The 24058-nt window shown below is 39.8% G+C and overlaps 1 protein-coding gene across 9 annotated transcripts in view; it reads left to right on the top strand.

Moving 5' to 3' along the window:
• The window catches only part of PTPRM (protein tyrosine phosphatase, receptor type M), a 606372-nt gene extending 583998 nt beyond the window's left edge, over positions 1-22374 (top strand). For all 9 annotated transcript variants that reach the window (XM_018553724.1, XM_018553732.1, XM_018553757.1 and 6 more), the window contains 4 exons: positions 4171-4296; positions 4903-5066; positions 11283-11418; positions 21722-22374. In XM_018553724.1, coding sequence (XP_018409226.1) covers positions 4171-4296; positions 4903-5066; positions 11283-11418; positions 21722-21775 — 480 coding nt within the window. In that variant the 3' untranslated portion in view covers positions 21776-22374. The remainder of the gene's footprint in view (positions 1-4170; positions 4297-4902; positions 5067-11282; positions 11419-21721) is intronic.
• Positions 22375-24058: the final 1684 nt, after the last annotated feature.

Raw genomic sequence — 24058 nt, forward strand, 5'->3', positions numbered from 1 at the left:
CCTAAAGCATATCTTAACCTAAAAAATATATTTAATATATTGCAGCTTACCAGTCATTGGATGAAGTGGCTGCAGTTTTCTTTTTTTACAGGCTTTTTTTTCCTTTATTTTCACCTGGCAATCATGCAAATAACACACTTCCTGACACCACCACTGTATCTATCGTGGGAACCATGGTTGTCACCCTGGACTTCTAACACGTCTCCCTTTCTTCTTCTCATCTCCATTACAAGGGGGGTTAGTATTTCTTTAATGAGCTACACAGGGATTAGAATTCTTATGCTGTCTTAGAAGAGAAATGGCCACTGGCAACAAAAAAGCATTAGACCACAATTGATGCCCCAGGTTTTGCTAGTGTCCTCAGAAAAATAGACATGTTTTTCAGCTCTGCTGTTTTTGAGGTACAGGAGCATCTCTGATTCTGTAATTCCTATTATGCTAACAGCTAGGAAGTCTATCACCAGACGTGAAAGGCATACTTCACTTGGTGTGAGGCTCGGGGCTTAACCCTTGGAGTTTTACTGTGGGATGAATCCTGTCTTTCCTGCACCTGGGTCCAAACCAGTATTTGGCCTTCAGCATTTTCAACAGGTTTCTGCCCTGCCTATTTTGTTTTAGAGACTGTTGGTCTTTTATTCCTTGATTCAGACCTTTGTACAGGGAGTCTCCCTTGTAGCACCCCCTGTATGTTCTCCTGTGACTCTGTGGGATCTAATTCTGGTTCTCTCTGTGCTTCATTTATCACCATATGACCCCAGTAAACACATTTCTGTCCCTCCGGTTACCCATAAGGTGCCGTTTGTTTGTAACTATCACCTCTACGAGACAAGAGTCTGAACTGGCGGTCTTAGCCATCAAAGAACCCTCTCCGGTTATGCTTAGGGATAAGGTGGTATTGAGGCCCAAGACTTCCTTCTTACCTAAGTTAGTTTCTAGCTTTCACCTAAATCAGAACATTGCTCGCCAATCCCTCTGTTCAGCTCTAGATCACCAAAAGGAAATTTCCCTTAATTGTTTGGATGTGGTTCAGCCAGTGAGAGTCTTTTTCTCAACCACTGCATCTTCAGCAAGTCTAATTTAATGTATATTCTGAATAGACCAGCCTATATAGGCACCCTGGCTTTTCTCCACTCCACTTCTTCACCATTTTAAGTGCTTAAGGCAAAGCATTATTTAAATTATGGTCCTAAGGATCGGGTTCCATCCTACCCTGTTATGGTAAGCTCTGCTACATCTTGCTTCTTTTGGGATTTGCAAGGCTACTACACGATCTTCCATTTTTTGTTTCTTAAATTTTACAGGGCATATATTCAGCCAGCTTCAGATGTTAGGTCCTTCAAATGTCTTTGAACTGTAAGAAGCCTCTGATTTTCTGTTGTCTTTCCTGGGCCTGTTAGCATTTGTTGCTATGTTGCCAACTCCTCTGTTGTACTCTTTCTGGATGTCCCAGCAGTCTAGGAATTCCTGTGTCCCTCCCCCCCCCCATTCATAAAAAATTAAATAGGATTTTTGTAGTTACCATAGAATCCTTTTCTTGAGTCCATAGAGGGGTCACAGGTCCCTCCTCTCTGTGTTTGTTTCACGTTCTCTGTACTGCTTTGCTACAAAAAGTAAGGTAACCAGGTAAGATGGTTGTGTGCAGAGTTATCTTGTGCTGGCCAACAGTTTTTTTCAGTGTCCATTTCTCATGTAGACAGGGCAGTAACAGTCTAAGAATTCTGAGAATTCCTGTGCCTCAATGGACTCCAAAGAAAGTATGAAAAATGAAAGTATTTTACACAAGGTATAAAAATCCTATTTTTAGGAAATTAAGCTAGTATTGTTTGCTTCCAGTTCAGCTCACAGAAAGTGAAAAGGACACTGCATGTGTCACAAAACCGAATGGTATTTTCTGTACCTGCTGGAAATGTTCTTAGCTGGATAAAATCCAGCCACCACATCTAAGTACTGCTAAGCTGCAATATATTACATTTTTGTTCTTGGGTTTAGTTATCATACATTCTAGTTAGTTATTACTAACGCATATTTCTAAATATTTGTCCTATGTTGTTCTTTTCTCAATTTAAAAGCAGTATCAAATTATGAAATTATAAAAGTAAGATCCACATACAATCACATTGTTTAAAAAAAAAAGGCTAGTGTGTCTACTTTCAACCCTGCTGTCTTGACTTACTTCAGTGGAAACATCACTATCAAACCTTTTAGAAGATACAGTACTCATGTATGTAGTGAGTGTTGCAGTACCTGTAAATAATTTGGCAGTGTAATGCGCTTCAAAACGTTTTATCACTGCTGCCAAAACATCTAGTAGATGATCCAAATGATTCTGTTTTTTCTTTTGCTATGATGAACATAGGAAGAGACAAACAAGTAACAGTCTGAAATGTTTACTCTGTGCAATGTGGAGGCCCTGGAGATGTGCATGTGCAGGAGCAAGCATTTAACACAGTGCCATTTTAAAGACTGGATCAAACTTACAAACTTACAAGTGAATGGATGAATAAACACACATCACAGTATACTGCAGTTTTTTCCACAGCATATGTGTGTAATAGTACTAAAATCCCATTAACATTACATCTAAGTGCATTCATTTCCAGAGTTAAAAGGCTGACCTTTTTAGTACCCACCAAATGAATAGATGGGTCCATATGTATCTTCCAGTACACTGATTGTATCCATGTAACTGGGTAATTTGTTCTGCACAATTTAACCTCAGAGGAAACTGCTTTGGAACTTTGAACTTGCCCTTCATGAATTTGAATGTTGTAAAGCGATTTTTGATCAGAACCAGAGAGTTGCATTGTGTAGAGAAAACTATGCTGTGATAACAATCATCTAATGTGTTTAACAACATTCATATTCACTTAGAAAATGCCTTGAAAGCCATCGTTTTGTGGTTCTTTTGGGGATACACCGTACCTTACATTCTCGTTTTTGTGGCAAAATATTTTTTTGATCTTTAACCAGTTGACATCCGCAGTGTTAAACCCCCTTCCCATCCAGGCCATTTTTCAGTATTCAGCGCTGCGGTACTTTGACTGACATTTATAAAGGTTAAGTACAATTAAAATGAATGTATAGCCAAAACAGTATTTTTTATTTTTGTTAATTTTGGATAGAAAAGGAAAGGAATAAAAACCACTGTCAGTTTATTTATTGTAGTCCATTGCCCACTGAGGATAATTCCCTTCAGTTCTGCAAAGTGAAACTAATTCCCACCTTAGGAAGTTGTCTGAAGTGCAGGTATCCCTATTGGAATATTTATTATTTTTATTCTGGTGAAAAGTCTAACATATTGGATTTTCCATTACTTCTTTCTGTCTCAGTGACAGTGGTCACCAGGACAAATAGAGAAGGTCAATCTACCCAGAGGGGACACAAACAGCAAAAATAAAACCAAAACAGAAAAGTGCTCCCTCCCTTTCATATGCATGGGACACCCGACATAAAATAGACTTAGCTATTTGTTTTGCATTGTCCTTTCAAAGCTCTCTTTTAGTGCATTTGTGGACTCCATAAAATGGAACTTGCTGAGTAGTATGAGCAGGGCCTTAGGTTAGACATAAGATTAATGTTGGCAGCATGCTAATTTTGGTAGCATTTGGTTATGAGTAGGATTAGTTTGGGTACCATGGAAAGTTAGCTGACATCTCTATATTATCATTCTAAGAGAAAAGGTTGACACATCTGGGTCAGATTTTCCTAATTTTTGACTCCAAGATAAGACTGGAGCTAGCAATGACTATTGAATGGGGCAAATGTATATTTGGTTATCCCTGAAAAGCCTAGTTTGAGATTTGAATATACTAGATACAGTATATGATGTCATTACTTGTTTGTTTTTCTTTTTTTTTATGGCTGTCTTAAAGCCTCTCATATTGAAAACATGTTACCATTGAACTGGTTCAGCCATTACTGCAGATGCTTGGAGGACAAAATCCATCTATGTCAACTGCCATAGTGGCAATCATACCGATCAGTGACTGCTGTGCCTTTCTTTAGCAGGAGAAGGTTTAGGAACAGAAAATAATCAATGACCCTTTTCAAGTTTGCTAGTCTGATCACATTTACTTGCTCAGTTGTTAATCATTGTTATTATACTGTTATATATTTATAATTATTATTAATCATGAAATTATATTGACAAGTTCATGTTTTACTCATCAGTTGTGTCCGCAGTATTGGCCAGAAAATGGAGTACATAGACACGGTCCCATTCAAGTAGAATTTGTATCTGCTGACTTAGAAGAAGACATAATCAGCCGAATATTTAGGATATATAATGCTTCAAGGGTAAGTTCTGCCTTAAAGGGAACCTAACAGGAGATAAATATGGGAACGTTCATTGCTAACTTGTTTTTAATAGGCTCAGTCATTCCCATTCCTGCTCTCATAAATAGTAATTTACTGACCTGCAACAAGTATGCAGATAATGCAGTCAGGGCTGCTGGTGTGCATATTAAGTACAGGTCTGTAACTATTAGGTAGCAAAACATAGATTATGATGAAAGCCCAAGAGCATGCACCTTTACCAATGTGTTAGAATCGGCAGCTCCAATTTCTGATACGAAAAGTTCCCTTTAACAACAGTTTCTTGGTATCTGCAGTGTTAGAAATAACGAAATATCTGCAATGTTAAAAGTAGTATTAGTAGTGTGGCCATTCTATTTATCCAAGTTATGCTAAAATAACCTCATATTACTTTCATAACATTTTAAACCTACTTTTTTTTCTTAGTTTTCATTTTACTAAAGTATTTGTATCAATTAATCTATACATACAGTATTGGTTCCATTGGTGTGTTTTTAAGTATTGGTGACTTTTCTAAAGTACAGATAATTAGTTGTAATAAGTTACTAGGCATTCATATTCTATAAGGAATCTATTCTGTGGTTTCAGCCTCAAGATGGATACCGCATGGTGCAGCAGTTCCAGTTCTTAGGCTGGCCAATGTATAGAGATACTCCAGTGTCTAAAAGGTCTTTTCTAAAGCTCATTCGGCAAGTGGACAAATGGCAAGAAGAATATAATGGAGGAGAAGGTCGAACAGTTGTGCACTGCTTGTAAGTAACCCATCATACTCACCATCTTTAGGCAACACTTATATGGATGTTGGTGGATTCATTTTAGTGATTCACCTCCTTCACTAAAAGTTACACTGATACCCATGAGGAAGATATTCAGATGTCATTATAAATTAATATTGAAGTTCAAATTGCTGTGGTAACAATTTTTTGGACAGTCTGTTTATCCTGAAATGTAACATCAGGAAAAGCAAGCAAAATAATCAAAAACAGACAAGAAGAATTCAAACAAGAGAACTAATTTGGGTTTTTATGAATGCAAACATTAATTTCTATCTAAGTACTTACAAAAGCAACCACTAAAGAAGAACTCCAGAAATTGACAAAATTAACCCTTACAGTGGGGCTACCCCGGCAATGCAAGGGTTAACTGCTTGTTTTGGTCTAAGGGATTGGATAAAAGAAGATATACTCACCTGATCCTCAATCCCATCTAGGTGCTAGTCTGGTCCCCACAGCCCTTTCTCCCCTGGGCTACGGCAGTCCAAGGACCCATGACGTCATCACGTCTAATGCAGGCCCTTCCACCTGCCCCACTGCAAGGTTTATCTTTGTTAATTTATGGAGTTCTTCTTAAAAGTTCACTAAAAGCGGACATCACATAAAATAAAGAATTACTGGTGAAGGTTTCTATGGGTTCTCATGATTAACCAACTCACTGGTGACAAAATGGTCTTTTGCTGACTTTACTTTTTTAAAAGGGAGTTTTGAAAATGTTTCCTGTCTTGCCATGTATTACAGAAGAGTATGCATGAGCAACTTTATACCAAAAAACAACATTTTGCTTTTAAAATTACAACATGTATATTTATTCCTGAGCCTAACACAGTGCATATTAGACCTTTTGAAACTAAAGGGATAAGTGCACCTTTCTAAATAAAATTAAGTCTGAGACAGTAAAAAGATTTTAAACAAATCACCAAATATAAGGTGTACCTTGGATATTGAATATGGAGCAGCCAGCCTCCATATGTCCATTCTCTTTGTGTAGTATGCACTGCTTTCTATGAAGCGCATTTGTTCATCTCTGGTCCCTAAACAGGGTAAAGGAAGATGCCTGTAAGTATAGACTGAGGCCATTCCCCCTCTTTCTCTTGAGCAGTAAGGGTGGGTGCAGAAATAGCAGAGCTGCACTATACCAATGCAGCTGAAGAATGCTACCCAGCTTTTCCAAAAAGGAATATTTGAGTGAACATGTCTGGCTACAGGGTCACTTTTAGCAAATATTTTTTATTTTTATAGATCACATTTGTACCAGTATCTTGGAATCTAATAAAAGTGTTTTGTGATCCTCATACATTTTTGTTTTTAAAATGTTCTTTCATTAAAAGGGCACTTACCCTCCCTCCAGTGGCGACTCTAGGAACAATATATAGGGGGGGCACATAAGATACCACAGTCAAAACTGGGGGGGCACTAATAAACGTCACCACTAAATCATACCACTGAAAAAAACTAAATAAGTATATATAAATAAGATTAGAAATATGAGAGTAATGCGGTATGCAAGGATACCTTGATATTGTACTAACATAGTATGTATAGGGGGTTACAAACAATGTGACTTGAGGCACATACCTTGTTTGACTGTCCTCATTGTGAGAACTCATGCAGCAGGGAGACGTGATAGGCTCAGCAATCAAGTGGCTGCTGCTAGTTCCTCCTGGCCGAGGCCCCAGCGCTGCCCCATAGTGTGCCTGCAGGCTGCTGTACTCGGCGTCGGCGAGGCACTTCAAATTCCGCAGCTATTTTCCCCTGGCGTCGGCTATGGGGCGGATGTCACTGACGTCGTGGGACCTGATTGGAGCCTGTGCAGCCGCTGCTTGTTCGGTGCGACAGGTGGCCTCTCAGTCAGAGCGGCGGAGGGAGAGACTATTTTCTCGTTGGAGGGGGAACTGGGCAATTTCCACCCCCCCTCCCTGAGAAAATGGTCTCTCCCTCCGCCGCTCTGACAGGGATGGCCACCGGCCTCACTGAACAAGCAGCGGGTGCACACTCGTATCCGCCACTGTTGGCGGGGGGGCACACGGGGGGCAAGGACTAAACTAGGGGGGGCAATTTTTATTTACTTTTTTAAGTGAGGTTTTGTGCATGTTGAGGTGTTTTTAGGCATGTTTTAAAAGTAGATTAATATGTGCTTTTTATGCTTTTGTGTTTATAAAACCAAATCTAAAACGCACTAAATGGTATCCACGTTTTACATGCAGTTCAGTTAACTGCTACATTTGGTGAGAACTGTAGCATTAGTGCACTTTACATTTAAGCAAGAAAAGACAAACTTGTAGCACATGAACGAGCCCTGACTGTGAAATCCTTCAGGTGGTTTTACACACGTTGAAAGCACAAGAGAGCGTGCCTCTAGTCCTTTCCATTCCACTGTGTTTGACTACCAGCAGGAGGCCCCTTCAATATCTCCTATTGTACCATATAAATCTCATGGATTATAGAAGTGATTTTACATTTGAGAAGGCTCCATCAAGTTTGTATCCCTTAAGGTCAGACGTGACCTTTTACTTGCATTGAAAGCTTTGAAACAAGCACTGAATATGCTTGAAATCCCTTTCATGTAAGTGACTAACCTTCTAGTAAGATTGAAGTATGTTCTGGTTTGTTGAGGATGACTGAAGTAACCTTTAAAATGAGGTTTTTTAAAGAAAAATGAAATAAAAGTCTGGCACCAGAGATGCAAGATTGGTATTTGACTGTTTTTGTGTCCTAGCATTTAGATTTAAATATCTAGGGCATAAGGTTGCAGCTGAAGTTTACTACAGCAGTATATCCAATTATCCTAATGCTTGTTATTAAGTAATATTAGCATGCTTTGTTAGTGACGGATTTACAAGAAAAGTTAAATGTGCATCAATCTAAGGAAGTTTTTTTCTGTTATGGTTAAAGGGCAACTAATTCTAAAATGACATGTGCTTTGCAAAAAAAAGAAAGCTTTTAGCAACACCCACAAATATCCAGTAGAGCAATTACCGAGATTTCAGGAGTCAAAACAAATTAAGATAACATGGGTGACAGTTCTTTTTCTTGTTTATAGAAACTGTTACCCTCCTGTGACAGCAAGTAGGAATTACAGTTCTTACACAAGTCCCAAATATATCTCATGACGGTGCAGAATTTTGCACAAGTGACAACACTGTGTTACATGAGTGGGAAGTGCTTTAAATTAAGCTCCCAGCAGATTTATGAATGTCTTATCGCATTTCAAATGTGTAGCGTGAGATTCACTTTGCTACAGAGGAAGAAAGGCCAAACATGTATGGACTGACCAAAATATTTTGTAAATGCCTACATAATACTGACCTAGTGCATGTAAAATGTTGGCTGGCAGAAAGGCTGATCTGTCAGATTATTTTTGGAATGGATATATTGCCTGTTGGTTGCTCAGTCTGTTTTGAATGAAACATAGTCTATGCACATTTTTAACCCTGCAATGGCTCTGAGCAGTGCTGGGATAAGGTCCTCCGTCCAAGGCAAAGATGCTAAAAGGCACCCTTCCACTCTGCCTTTCCCGAGGTCGGAAGGATTCAGCTTATGTGTCTGCATGTACAGTGGCCTGGGCTGGGGCTGGTGCAGGGTTAAAAAATGGCAATCTATGTCTACCGGCCCTGGAGTTACCATTTTTTGGTCCAAGTGTAACCAAACAGGATGGGAGAAATGTTGCAACATGATAAGTGTGATTTAGTTATAATCAGCATGCTATTGCAGAATCATGTTTCCAATAACCCCTTTCCACCCCAAGTCTGCTCTTTAACATAAATTTGGCCTGAACGTCTATGCATCAATGATCTCTGGTCACAAAAGAATTATTAGCATCACACCCAAAAGTGGGCATTTTATTCTATTTGTCCCTTTGCCCCCATCCCGACGAAGTCCCGGCTAGTGTGAAGGAGGGAGGAGGAAGAAGGAGACAGGGAGGAGCCTCCCTGACCCTCACTTGCTCGTCACTGCTGAGGCATCAAGATCGATGGCCTCAGTGGGTTTTTTTTTTCCTATTTTTGATTGGACAGCTTGGAATAATGGCGCTTTGCCATTGGTCCAAACCATCCACAGAGGTCAAGCCTCTAACATAGAGTAGAGGCTATTGCAGCTCTTGCCTCACTATGTTAGGTTACACAAGCAGTGGGGAAGCCCGCTGCTGTGTAACCTGACATAGCTGTCAAAAGCTGGATGCAGCGCCACCTGTTACTAACAGGCAGTGCTCCATCCATGACAGGTTACACAGTGGGGAGGCTTTCCCTGCTGTGTAACCTGTTACAAGCCGATCTGAATGGAGAAAATGCTGCCAGCTTCAGACTTAAAGCTGACAGCTTTTTCCTCCATTCTACCAGGTGAGGCTCTGCCTCACCTGCCTCCTCTGACCGCACGTCCCTGCATTGCAACATTTTTGGGATCCCATTAGGTAGTGAGCTAAAACGTTCCAATTACATGTTGCACTTAGTGGCTACAGTGAGATGAATCTGGGACATTCAATTTACATTGTTATATCCTTCATGCATTTTCTGTAGTTATTGCTAATCTCACAGCTCATCCAAATTTTAATCTGCTGTTTATTCTTTAAGAAAATATCCACAAAAAGAATCTTCATTTATCAGAAAAACTTCAGAACGTACACTGTACAACTTAGTCCAGATCATAGCTGAATTGTGGGAAATTAGGTCAGCACTAGCCTAGGAGTCTAGATGCTTGTAATCAAAAAGCCTAAGGCAAAATGGAAGGAAAGTACCAGATAAAGAGCATTCAGACTTTGTTTTTTTATCTCTGAATGCTAAGACACTGTAACTCCTTTCTTGCCACTGACATCAGCATCATTTCCTACCCCATACTTAACTGGCCATACACGGTTCCTCTTTTTGAGTGGGAAAAGACACTTGATTTCCCCATACTTGCTAAACAGCATAGATGGGGGTAATCTGCCCCTTGACTATTGTGCTCCTGCCAGAATATCCAAACAGTGACTGGAGCGGATAGGCTGCAGTCACTGTTCAGCTGCAAATTGTCAAATGGGTTTCTTCAACATAAGTCAAAGTTGATTCAAAAGTAGATTAATATTTCGTTATAACTTTACTCATATGTTTAAGGTATGATTTTGAATCCCTATTGCTTTTTACAGAATGTGGCCGGTACAGATTAGGGAGCTCTGTTCTATATGCAGACTTGCATAATAGGTAGAGGCTACAAGTAGGAAGCCTAAATATGCAAGGGAATAAGGTTAGAAGACAATAATAAGAAAACGAAACTTTAGACACATATAAAAAAATTAATATAGTTATATATTTTCTAAAAGATTATTAAAGGTATCTTAAATTCAGCTAGTATTGATACCTGAATTTAACTCAATTAAAGCCTCTGCGCAGCTGCATTTAGAATGGAGAAATCAACCACTAGGAGCCGTCATGTATCCTACATACATGTGCTGACAAAGAATTTGCTGACAGGCAGAAGAAGCCTGTTGCTGCTCCTTCACTGTCCAGTCACAGGCTGTGGGCGGGGAGGTGACCAACCTGTATTATTTAACAACAGCAGAGAAAAGTTTGACCACCAGCCTGGCTATGCTGTCTGGTAGGACTTTGTAAATCTGTAAATCTCAGAAGAAGATTTACAGAAATACAAATTCTTTGGCAGCTAGAACAGCTTTAATAAATATATTTAGCTGTGTATTTAACTGTGTGGAGTACTGTCACCAGAATATTTGCCCCCTTACTTTCTGTTTTATAATTGGCAATGCTAACCTGATAACAGAGGGCTTAGAAGAAACCAAATGAGCACGAACTATCGAATCAGCTGAGGTTGTCTACACTTCAGCAGAATTAAATTTAAGGAGTCACCCCACTTGGGGCAAGGTGGCTACATTAGTATTATACAGCATTCCAAATAAACAGTATACTCATAAAGTTGAATGCAGACCATCAACAAAAATATGTTCTGTCGCATTGCTCCTTCGTAAGCAGTCTTAGAATTCTCACATTCTCTAATGATCACATCCCCTATAGCGTGTTTCTTTATCACCTCTTGAAAGGCAGAAGCTGTACAGAAAAAGTTTGAGATGCACACAGTGTATAGAACTCAAACCAGTAATTTAGATCATTTGAGTTTTAAGTGAAGCTCATACGATACTTGAGGGATTGCAGTTTCACAGAAATGCTCAGGAAACTCAGGCTGAATTGCTCTTAACTCTTCTCTTTATAGAAATGGAGGTGGTCGCAGTGGAACATTTTGTGCAATTAGCATTGTTTGTGAAATGCTTCAGCACCAGAGGGCAGTTGATGTATTCCATGCTGTGAAGACACTTAGGAACAATAAACCTAACATGGTGGACCTCTTGGTAAGTTTTTCTCATTTTACTACTGAATACAAATGTTTCATTATCTCAGCTGCAGCAGACATTCTTGTATGTTGTGAAACTGCTTGGCAAAACATGGAACGTTTTCTTACCATGAGGATAATGCATCCAAAAGAAAAGATCCCAAAGGCTTGTGGAATTTACTTTAAGGTGGTTGATACAAATGCTGTGTTTCAGTACCTAGACATAATGGAAACAAAGTCTAAATATTTCACACAAGCAAAGTAAATGCTTTTGATATATTCATTCTATTTATCCTTATCATTTTTCAGAAAGACACTGCTACCTTGCCCGTTCGAGACAAATTGACAGCGTCTGTGTAAAGCAGTAACCCCCCCCCCTCCACCGCCGCCAATGTATACTCTTCTCTCAAGTGCTATCCCACTATTTCTTCTTCCACTGCAAAATACCGGGTGCTTCTGGGTATGGGATAACAAGCGATCTCACCATGACGCATTGCTCAGGCCTAGTAGTCAATCGCTAGGTGGTCACATTATTCAAGGGGTGATGTCACCACTCCTTCCATAATCAGCCAACAGTGGGTATTTTGGTGGAGGTTGTAGAGTAGGGGGTGCTAGAATACCTTAAGTCATATATGGTTGTCTATGTTGCAGATTTTCCCTTATTTCCTTATGGGTGTAACTATTGTCAGAGTGAAATCTTATAAGTGAAGGGAAATCTTACAAAGGAGCATCGGATAGCAAGAAAGTCTCACAGCGTTTAAAGAAAAAAGCACACCGCTATTTCAGTGACGTGCCTTGCGTGCTTGGTGAGGCATTCCCCAGCCACGCCCCCAGCATGTCCCACCTCCAGCATGGCCCTAGCATGGTGAAACTCCGCCCCATCTCGCCAAAACCCCAACTCGGTAACCAAGTTATATGGGAAGGAGGAAGGGAGGAGACAAGGAGGAGCCTCCCTGTCCCTCACTTGCTCATCACTGGTGAGGCATCGAGATCGATGTCCTCACTGGTTTTTTTTTATTGGACAGCTTGGACCAATGGCGCTTTGCAATTTTTTCCAAGTCGGCTATTTTGGCCTAGATTGTTCACTTCTCCTTCTCCTGAATAGACCTGCAAACCACTTTCAACCTTTTTTTTTCCACTTCTCTGATTGGCAACATACAAGTTTATCCTGCCAGAGAAATGAGCAAATAAACCCCCAGTTTTATCACATATCCATTAAGAACTGCCCTGTTATTCTATAGCAGAACATCCCTATTGGGTTGTGGAAGCAAAGAAATATCCAGTTGTGCCCAGGAATGGGCCTTACCTGAAACAATTGACAGCGAGATCTATAAAATTGCCTGCCATTTGGTAGCAGTTGGCAGTCGTTTTAACCTGGAGTTTAATTAGGTCATATTTTGCCTTTTCTGGTTCCTCCTCCAACCAACCCCCCTTCATCAACTTGCTAGTAAAATAATGGCTGGGCAATCATGGCTGGTGGGTGGGGGCAGCAGGATGTTGTATATAACTTCCTAAAAACATCACAGTGCCCTGCCTCAGTGCTCCTCTCAATTGCCTTTAGCCCTAATACAAGCGGTGAGCTGACTTTTAAGAGGAGTTATGCAAATATCAAAATGCCTCAATGGGCTGATGTCAGTCTGGAGGAGTAGAGATTTCTATGGTGATTGCATTTGCATGCAGGTAACACTCGTATGTGATGCTAAGCATCCATGAAGGAACTGAAAATCCATTTAATTAAAGTGCCAGAACAGGGACAGCCAGACTGGGAAGGAAAGAGTTTGATAAAGCTGAACATTCATTCAGGAAATAAGGCGGTCTCTATCTAACTTGCTGCAGGTTCTCATGCACACTGTGATAAGTCCATAGTGTTAAGTCAGTGATAAGTCAGAGTAAGCAATTTCAGTCCAGGGGAGGAGCCTGTACAACTCTGCAAGACTAAAGGTAAGGCTAGAGTTCAGCTATAAGCACATTGTAAAGGGCTAGGTCTAGGGGCGTCCCGAGGCCTGGTGTCACCCGAAGCGGAGACCGGGTGACACCCACTGTGACATCATCGCACATGCGCGTAACGTCATCACACAAACCCAGTCATCTAATTGACACCTGCCGGCGGTCATCTTGGTGTGGGACGCCGGCAGAGAGAGGAGGGGACGTTCACCTGCCGGGTCCCCTCCTCTCTCCTGACATTGTCAGGCTCTCAGTCCAAGACCGAGTGCCCAACTTGTTAGAGGGGTACACACCAAAATGACTGCCAGTCATTTTGGTGTCACCCCTCCAATCGTGTTCCCTGGGTGTGGGCCGCACCCACCCACACCCCCCTTGTGACACCGCTGGCTAGGTCATGCTATATAATGTTGTGTCATTATTTTCATGCCATGCATAGGACCAGGCCCAAGTTGCTGTCTGCAGGACAGGAATGACCTGCTTTTTCAGCCACTACCAGAACTCACCTCCTGCAATATCAGCTGCCAAATTAGATTATAGTACCTGTATTTTTGAGGGCCCTATGCACATCACAAGAAGGCAGACCTTCTATGGTCTTTTGAGGCTGCTGTGGGTTATGTGACCATACCAAAAGCAATTAGGCATTGAACTTGTGCGTTTATGAATACTTCTTTTAAAGGGAGAGTGTGTTTACAAACACATTAATGTATTAGCCATGAGATTGACTTATTCAATATAAAAAAACTGACCATGTGCCCCCATAGCTTCACCTGCAACCTATAAGGCCTCATTGACACAGGTGTTGCCCCGTATGGCGTGAAGGTCCTTTTTTTTTTTTGCTGTAACAAGTCATTTAAGTCTTTGGAGATGCAAGATGCTTACCACAACTGCATACAGACGGCGTACAACCTTGCAGTATCGTGACCTGGGGTGCACAACCTTGGATGCAGACATGATGGATCCAGGTCCGTACGCCGTCTGTGTGTGGCTGTTAAAACTCAGAGCTGCAAAAAGCATCTCCATAGACTTAAAGAGCTGCTCACACGCTTCTTCCCACAGCTCCTGGCACATCCAAAAAAAATTCTACACATTGTATGGGGCAACACGCCCTGTGTAAATGAGGCCTAATACTGCCAGATGTAGCTAACTGACAGATGTGTTACATAAATAAAGTATTTGGAAGTGATGAAAAGTCTAGACTGTACATTTTCTATGAAACTCATAGTTAGATCTTAATCTCTCATGCTGTCTTCCCAGCTCTTCACAACACAATTCTACAATCAGTATAACAGTTCGAGAATTGCTTAGCGTTATCATTAGTTCAGCAACATTTATGCAGTGTGCTCAAAACAGGTCTGTTGTTTGTCTTCTCAAGTGTCAAAATGACCTTTCCAGTCAAATCTCGATCCAGTTTGCCGGCATGGGTAGTTTTAAAAAGCCTTGTTTTAATCAAATTCAAAAGATCATTGATTTCTCAATCCACCAGTACATTCTTTTGTCTAAAAAACACTCATTAATCGCAGGTGCACAATGCAGCGGCAAACTGAAAGGAGAGAGAGCAGAAAAATTGAAATAAAAATAAAATTCCTTTTATTATCTCTGTCTATGGAAGCACATCTTCTTTTCTTTGCTTGAATCACAATGCACCACATTCTTATTCAAAATATAAGCCATCTATTTAATTAATGCACGGGAACAACTACACGGTCATAACATAATGTCACCAAGTATAATACCATGCCAAATCACTGGCACGGCTCCATCGCTGTAGTAATTCTATTTTCATGTTGCCAGATACTTGTTGTATGAAGAGACAATAGATTGTGTTCTGATTATGAACCATGAACCTGGCATCTGTTTATCTCTGCTCAGGAACTCTTCACATTCTTAGAGCTTGTATGCTTGCTTTGTCCACAAAGTACCCAGATCAGTACTTTTCTCATTAGTTTCCAAGATTGAATTGTGAACATTGCTTAATATTCCTCCCACAGAGTGGATGTGTATGCTCGCAAAAGGCAACATTGTGAAATGAATTGCCAGAGTTCTAAATTATACATTTTTATGAGTTTTCCCAGCTAGCCAGCTTTTATTTTAACTTGAAGCAAATTATATTTAATTGAGGCTACTGTAGTTACTGCAAATTACTGTCTGGAGTAATGGGGTGCAGTCTTTTGTATCCCAAACGTGGTGGTTTTTGTTCCCTTAAAGAAGAACTCCGGGCAAAAAAAAAATGTTAACCCTTACAGTGGGCTACCCCCTGCACTGCAGGGGTTAAGTGCTCGTTTTGTCTAGGGAGCTAAAGTAACAGTTATTCTCATCCGAACCACAATCCCAGATGACCCTTCAGGTCCCTTCAGCCTTGTTCTCCCTCCGCTTCAGCGGTCCTGGATCCTGTGAGTCATCACGTCTTATAGAGTGTAATTGGATGTAAGGATGCCAAGAGACATGCCATTGCTGGAGCAGAGGAGACAGGCTAAATGGACTGGTCTACCAGACAGCCGGGATCGTGGTTCAGGTATAACTCTGTTATTTTAGCTCCCTAGACAATATGAGCACTTAACCCTTACAGGTCACGTGTCCCTCTCAAAAAAAAAAACTTTATTATTTTGTTCATTGAACTCAGAAGGTGTTTCCAAACAAATTGTATCTGCTATTATCAAAGGAGAACCATGAGGAGAGTGAAATGCACTAATAGTTAGAGCCCACATGTGACACTGCACCTGTCACACGTGGGCTCTATAGATCGAGAACTGAGTGATCACAAACCACTGATCTTGCAGTTTACGATCTTCTCCCTGCAGAGAGCAGTGACACCACTTCCAGCAGGGATTCCCCCCTCCTCACTCTATTCCTCCAGAACTGATTGGAGGGGAGGGGGTGGGCACAGTTGACTCTGGCTCTAGAGAGGCAGAGCCAGCTGACAATATTTCAGTGCAGCTCTGTGCTGTCATCATATAAAATGTCCTCCTGTAACCCAAAAGAGAACGTCAAAAAAGGTTTGGCCATAGTTCTCTTTTAAACAACAGTCATTATGTGCTTTGCTCGCTGTTGTCAGTCTACCGCAAAATTTGTTTGATTGTCAGGCTGGGACATACAAGTGTTCAGGCCGCTCTATAGCAGCCCGATTGCTTGTTTGATGACAATGTGCAGCTGCCCTTTGCGCTAATTCTAGGGCATCTATCACTGATCTGATGAGTGATAAAAGCTTTTAAAGCATCGGATATGGTCAATTTTAGGTATGGTAGCTTTTTGCGATTTTAAAGCTTGACATGTTTGGTGTCTATGTACCCAACGTGAACCTATCTTATATATTTTACCAAAAAAATTGGTAAATATAACTGTTTCATTACATAATAAAGGTAAAATGTTTTTTTTTCCAAAAATGTAGGTACTTTTTTTTTCATTATATAGTAAAAAAAAAACAAAACCCAGTGCTGATTAAATACCACCAAAAGAAAGCTCTATATGTCTCAAACAAATGGTATAAAATTATCTTCGGTACAGCATTGCATATAGTTAAATTACTATAGCGCTGAATACTGAAAAATGGCCTGGACAGGAAGGGGGTTTAACATCCCGGTCATCAAGTGGTTACTTACAGGCAGACTATAGCAGTATTCTCCCGCCAACACTAAGAACTAGACTTTTCTAACACATGAAGGTTCGGCAGCATGTGGCTATTATCAACATTACTGTAAATACATTAAAGCATTAACATGGCCAGCAGGGACCATTTTTATGTTAAAAAAAAAGTTATTTAGCGTTTTCAAGTTAGAACAACTGCTGTGACAGCCAATACCCCCTGGTGCAGGTTCTGAAAGAAATTCAGCAAATTATATAATAATGCAATAGCCTTATACATAATACTAATCACGCAATTGGAGAAAGATAATTAAGACCTATGATACTCAAAAGCAGATACTGTAGTACTGAAAAGTCCTACGTTATCTGAAGCTGACATTAATACCTGCCACATTTATATTAAATTACTTTACTTTGTAATTCTCAGACATAATGATTTTTTCATGTAGTTTTATTGTGTTGGTTTGGTTTTGGACTGTGCATAAAAGGATAGCTTTCCAATTCAAAAAAGGTGCAGGAACCTTTGCATTCAGGAGTTTTAAAATATGTAACTGTTTTGTCTGAAAAGTCTCACTTGAGGGTCACACGTATTAATGAGATACCACTGGAAGATAGAGAGACAGCATTGGATAGATACTACCATGTTCCACTGGAGAAACATGGCCAGCCATTAAAGCTGACCTATAGCCATATCTTTAAAATAACAACAGACACCCCTTTAGAAATGTTTAGGCAATCGGCAATCTGCAAACACATACTTCTAGATAATTGCAGGCTTTGTATACTTTGCATACCTTATCTTTTTTCTTCCCCAGTCTTCTGACAGTGGCCATGTTTACTAAGGGCAGATTACTAGCTCTCCTATTACTTCCTGGATCCCTGGCACATGTGACTAGACATGTGACCATGCACATCATCTCAGGGGAGGAAAATGCCTTTCCCTGAGATCTCATGAGATTACAGATGAGATTTCCCCGTTTCTCTGCTGCTGACAAGGCAATCCCAGTGTGCATTGCTTTGGCAAACTGAAGTCATTTTGCCCTATCAAAGCAGCAAGGGAATGCTCTGCAAGTGTAAGTATTTCAAAATCACAGCATTTTACACCTGACATGTCTGTTATTATTAATCATCATACATAGAGGAATAGAATTAGATTTTTGAGTGTAAAGGTCTGCTTAAAGCAGACCATATGTTACTAGACAAAAACTATGCAGTCCATTTACAAGTAGAGTTATATAATCAGAGTCTAAACAAAGTGGAATATTCTCCATAATTTTACATTGCAGCCTCCTCAGGGATCCACTGGGGAGGGGTAAGCTTGATCAAATTAATAATGGACATCTGAGGTTTCCTGGGATTTCCAAACCTGCCAGGTAGCTATACAGAATAGGAGCCCATCTGCATGACACCGCTTCTAGTTTATCAGCTTGATTCCATTGTAATACATGCCTAGTGCAGCCAATGATTTTTATTTGAGCCTTTTTGGACAAAACATACATATGTAGAAACTTTTAAGGTTCAAATGCTATATTGGCTTTTCCATCTTGCAGTAGAGACAATTATAACATCTGCTGAAGAAACTAATAGTATGTAGCACACTGAGCTCTGGCTTTTTAATTTGATTTTTGCTGATTATGGCCAAAAGCTGTGTCTTTTTACAGCAAAGTACATAAGGAGCCCATCTGCGACACAAATGGCCACATTAAACTAACACATACCACACTTAAAATATGGTAATAATTGAAGATAATGGACACACGTGCCATCCCCTTGTTCCAGCCCCCATACAAAGGAAATATAAGCACTGGGGTCTTCACTATGATGTCTGATTCTCATCTTGTTGCTTTTATATAACATCAATGAAGGCTCCAGGGTCATATAACACTCCCAGTATCCCTGTACATTGCACATAAAGGAGAAATATTCTCATAGTGCTGAATTACTCCAGATGCTGCAACATATTGAGCTTACATCAGATGCTCTTATCACGTTAACATTGTATATGACTGGTGGGGCTATTCTGATCTATACTGATCTAACAGTTAGACTAATCAAATGTGCCCAATCCTTATGGAACTACTGGGAAATACGAAGGACATCCGGCCTGTACCATCCATACAATTGCAATAGGTCTTCAAAAGGAAAAATTCTTCCTTGGGAAACTTTATGGGTCTGTATGATGCCATTTTCTGCTTTAGAGAAGCCAAGTTAGGATGTTGAAATGTTCAGAGGAATGGCCTAAAGTTTATTGTCACTGATGATGTTACCAGGTTGTGATGCGGATGCTAACAGACATGCCTGCCACAGATGTATCATTGAATGCCTGAAAATGGCTAGGTTCTACACCCAGGAAGTCCTTAGGGGGACAAACTCTTGCTGGGCTGCACCGTAGGGAGAAATAGCAGTTTAATAAAATGGTGATAATGTTTTATCCCTGCACCGCCCTCTGCAGTCTATTCCCAGCCTTGGTGATGGGCACATCTCTTTAACTTAAAGTAGCTCTTGAGTCTAGAAGTATAATGCTGTAATATATGGTCGCGATAACTGACTTTGGCAACATTGCATAATCAATATTAGTTTCCAACCTATTGACATTGCAGTTGTCTCGGGAGTTGCTTTTTATGGAGATAAATAGTTATGACAGCTGTCTGGACTGTTTTTTTTTCTGGTGTTCTAATAAAGCTTCAAAATTAACATTCCCACATTTGGATTTTTGTACTCTCTGTGCAATAAAAGGCTTCAGCTAAAGCAAACTGGAACATGGACAGATCACAATTTTTATATCATTTGCCCAGCAAAATGAGATTCAGAAAGTACATTTTTCATGTGAGGAAAATAAAGTTAGGATCAAAGTATGTATACTGAGTTATATATACTGAAATAAAGTGGCTGGGTATTTTAAGAAAATCAATCATTATTTTATATGCTATGTATGATTCAGTGCAAAAAAATATTTCCTGACTGTAACATTCAAGAGAACTTGAAGGTACTTGAGGTAACTAACTGTAAAGTAGAACGTTTTTATGTCACTGGCATGTGAATTCTTGGGATTAAAGCTCCATACAATGACCAAAAAGGCATAAAAACACAAAATAATGCAGTCATTATACACGTTTCTACTTATGTAACTACCTGATTTGTCTTAATATGAACACTTCTGTAATCTCCTGTATGTAGCATTCAATAAACATAACACCGTACCTCTCCAGGTTGGTCCACACTTGCCCACTGTGACCAACTCACAGCATAGTCCAAAAAGACTTCTTCTTGAATCTTAAAACATGGTACACAGAAGATGAACAATCTCTTATGCATTTCACGCATATAGGTGCTTATCTGCTTTATGATTAAGTGCTGTATGCGTAAAATGTGTAAAATATGTAATTTTATCCCCTATGTACCATGTTTTAAGGTTCAACAAATAAGTCTTATTGGAATATGCTGCTGTGCAGACATCCATCTTTTTGGAAATATTGCAGCATTCACACCGGGAGATGGAGGGTCGGCACTAAGGAGCTTTGCTGTAGTGCACATGAACTAATATGGAATATGCAGAAAGAGCAGAGTGTTAACTCATCACTATGCTGTTCCTCCTTCATTGCCAAATCAGCAGCCTGGGAGTGTGTTCTGTGCTGCAGTTGTAGTGGTTGTGGTCAAGTTCCTAGCTGTGTTGTCTGGCTGGGGTGCTTAGGTCACAGAAGTGTAAATCCCTTGACAGGTAAAACAGTTCCCATACCTATTTGAAATGTGTATAGCAGCTTGCACGAAGTTCCTTTTTAACTGTTGTGACTCTAAAATAAGTTTTTTTTCTAAATACAAACTATTTATGTTTGCAAACCCCGTTAAGCAAGGCTGGTTTTATTGTGCAACCCCCTAAGGCTGCCATGCTCGTGCTGCCCTTCCACCATTACATAACATTACTCTACCAGCGTATCCAGCCCATCTGCTTCAGGTTGATACAGGGATATAGTTGTGCAACATACCCTTTACAGTTTCAGTAACATGGAAGTTGATGCTATCATGATAGGACATGGGGTGCAAGCCACAGCTTTTAAAAGGGACCAGCAAAGCTTTCTAACCACTAGTAGAAATCTACTACACAAGCTATAGTAATAATGGTCATCTTACTAACTTCTATAATCTTAAGGGCAAATAAGCTATTTTCTGATCTGAGATAAGCTCACAAGTCAGACAGAAAGTGCTCCACCTCCTTCCATCAATGCAGTTCCACAGAACATCGGCGCACAGTCAATGCTTCCATCAGCCCTTTGTCATAAACAATAGACAAAAGTGTTTGCACACGGTTCTGGATCCAGGTAAAATCGTCTTTATGTATTCAAGGCAAATAACCAGACATAGCAGTTCTGCTAATGCATTTCAGCCATAACACCTCTTTTTCTGAAACATGTTAGTGGGACTGCTATGTCCACTGTCGCCTCTTTTGGCTGAAATGCATTAGTGGGACTGCTATGTCTGGTTTTATGCCTTGAATAAATAAAGAAGATTTTAACTGGATCCAGAAATGTATGGACTTTTTTTCTACTATTTTCAGATCTGGTCAGACACAGAATTTGTTGCCAGTGCCATGACATTCTTGCTGCCTAAACTATAGCCATGTGCTTACTGCCAGATTGTTATAAGCATCAATGTGACCCTCATCCAGCTGTATTGGCAAATGATCCTGCCCATATAGCTCAAGCTGGAGTGAACAGCCATGAAACATAATGTCATTATACCAAGATTTCATGTGCACCCATTTACCCTCTTAATTGGAAAATTTGTATTCTCTTCTGTTTCAGGATCAATACAAATTCTGCTATGAAGTGGCTTTGGAATATTTAAATTCTGTGTGACTAGTTCAGCGAGGCAAATGAAGCAAATAAAAGAAGGAAAAAAAAAACTTTTCACCTTCATCTCAACAAGAACAATGGAAAATGTTCCTTGATATTTGTGTATATACAATGAAGACTTCGGTGTTCTGCTTATTTTGCTTTCTTATAAATGGCTCTTTGAGGAGCTGAAAAAAATGTTATCTGGAAGCTGCCTGCACTGCCTTTACCCCTACCATTTCGCTGTTTCCGGACAAGACGCACCTTGACGTTTAAGGATTGGTCATCCACAGCGACTAAGTTGCCTGAACGAAGCAGCAGATTTTGGTAAATGAACGAGCACAAATTACATTCTTATGAAGGATCCTATTTTTTTTTTTTTTACTTTGTTATCGTCTTAACTACAACAGTGTTGATTTTTATTTTATTTTACTTTTTGTTTTGTTCTGTGGAAAATGCAGTTCAGCACTCTGACTACATATTTTTATTACATTTGTACGCCAATGTGTTTGACAGAAAACATGACACGTATTTATCTGTTTTAAACTGCATTTAATGGGACACATTTTGTTGAATTATAATGACTTTATTTGTATTATTTGAAAAAAATAAATGACTTTACATAAAAAAGAACAGGATAAATAAAAAAAAATCCATCCAATGCTTCTTTTGTGTTTATGTTTAAATACTGACAGTTCAATTAAAATAAATTATGTTGTTTATATAAAGAATATGAAGAGTATAGCACTAGTTATTATTCCGAATTGTCTTTTTCTTCAACATTTCCAATATACCTAAACTACCCCTAAGGCCACACATCTAATCTAAAGGCATAGCGTACTACTACGCTATTGTACAATCATTATATTACCTTTAAAATGGAAGTAACAGAGCTTGGGAGCCTTGCAATGATATTGCTATGGGATTGTGTTATATATGGTTACACGACTGCCATGTATAGAGCACATTGCTGTGATTCCATAGAGTGCCACATTTTGCTTACAACTACCCTACATCACTGACTACCACTAATAGCTCATTTCAGGATGCAGTCATTACTACAGCTTTGCCTTGCCTGCTACCTAATTTTATTATAATGTACTATAATATGATAGCATATTATAGCATGGCTCATATTGTAATTTCCTGTCAGAATAAAGCTCATTGAAAAGAGTTATCAGTATAAGGGGAAAGCAGTGTAGTGGGAGCTAGCCTGAATTCCATCAGATTTGTATGGCCTGGATTCAGGAATTACAAAACGAAGAAGAATAGTGGACGATAATGAATAGTAATAGTAAAGCCACCATGCACACTAAGAAAGCAATGATAATGTTACATTGTTGAGGTGTTGATTTGTGGTTCAGAAGGCAGGCTCTGAGTTAGTGACATAGGAAAGTGCAAATTCACAGAACTGAGTGAAATTGAGGAAGTACATCCTACAGTCATCTCTAATAAGTTAGTTTACAAACTTCTAGATGGAAATGGGTATTAGGAGTGGGATAGAACTTATGGAAATTTTATATAGTATTGTATTCAATTCAATAAAATATTTAGTTTTTGACCAAAGATATCCTTTAAAGTTTTAAAAAATAGGGGGAAAACCAAAAGTGGGCCTGTTTTATCTTTATGTATGGTAAAAAAGATGCGTATATATTTTTTTCTTCTTATATAGATGAATAGATTATGTTGACCACTAATATTTCTCAGGTGATGGAGATGGTAGAAAGTTGAAAACCTTTTAACCTCCCTGGCGGTATGATTATGTCAGGAATTTTGTACCAAAAGCGGTACAATTTGTTGCATGGAAAATTAAAGTTTATGTAAAGCCAAAACATTTGTAGCCACCTTGCTCCAAGTGGGGAGACTACTTAAATTTAGTTTGCTGAGACTGCATTCAGTCTGGCTGATTGCATAGTCTATGCTCATTTGGGTTTTACTAAGAATGATGTTACTGATTGCATCTGCCTGCTGCTGGGTCTAGCCTTGCCATAGAGCAGAGCAATCAACAAGGGAATACTATGGATATCTATGGTTCTCCAGCCAATCACTAGGGGTTTCATGGCCAGCGGTACATGTTGAGAGAGGGCATAAATATCCTGGTCTGACTATGTGAGAGCTTCTTTCTCCCCTGGGCTTATGCAGGGTCTTTGGTGGGCTGTGCAGACTCTCAGGTGGCTGTGCAGGTTCAATGGTGGGTTGTGCCGGCTCTCAGGTGGCTTTACAGGTCCTATGGTGGGCTGTACAGGCACTCAGGTGCCTGTGCAGGGTCTATGCTGGGCTGTGCGGGATCTTAGGAGGGCTATGCAG

Source organism: Nanorana parkeri, unplaced genomic scaffold (assembly GCF_000935625.1).
Source record: "Nanorana parkeri isolate BGI_ZX_2015 unplaced genomic scaffold, ASM93562v1 scaffold7, whole genome shotgun sequence".
NCBI lineage: Eukaryota > Metazoa > Chordata > Amphibia > Anura > Dicroglossidae > Nanorana > Nanorana parkeri.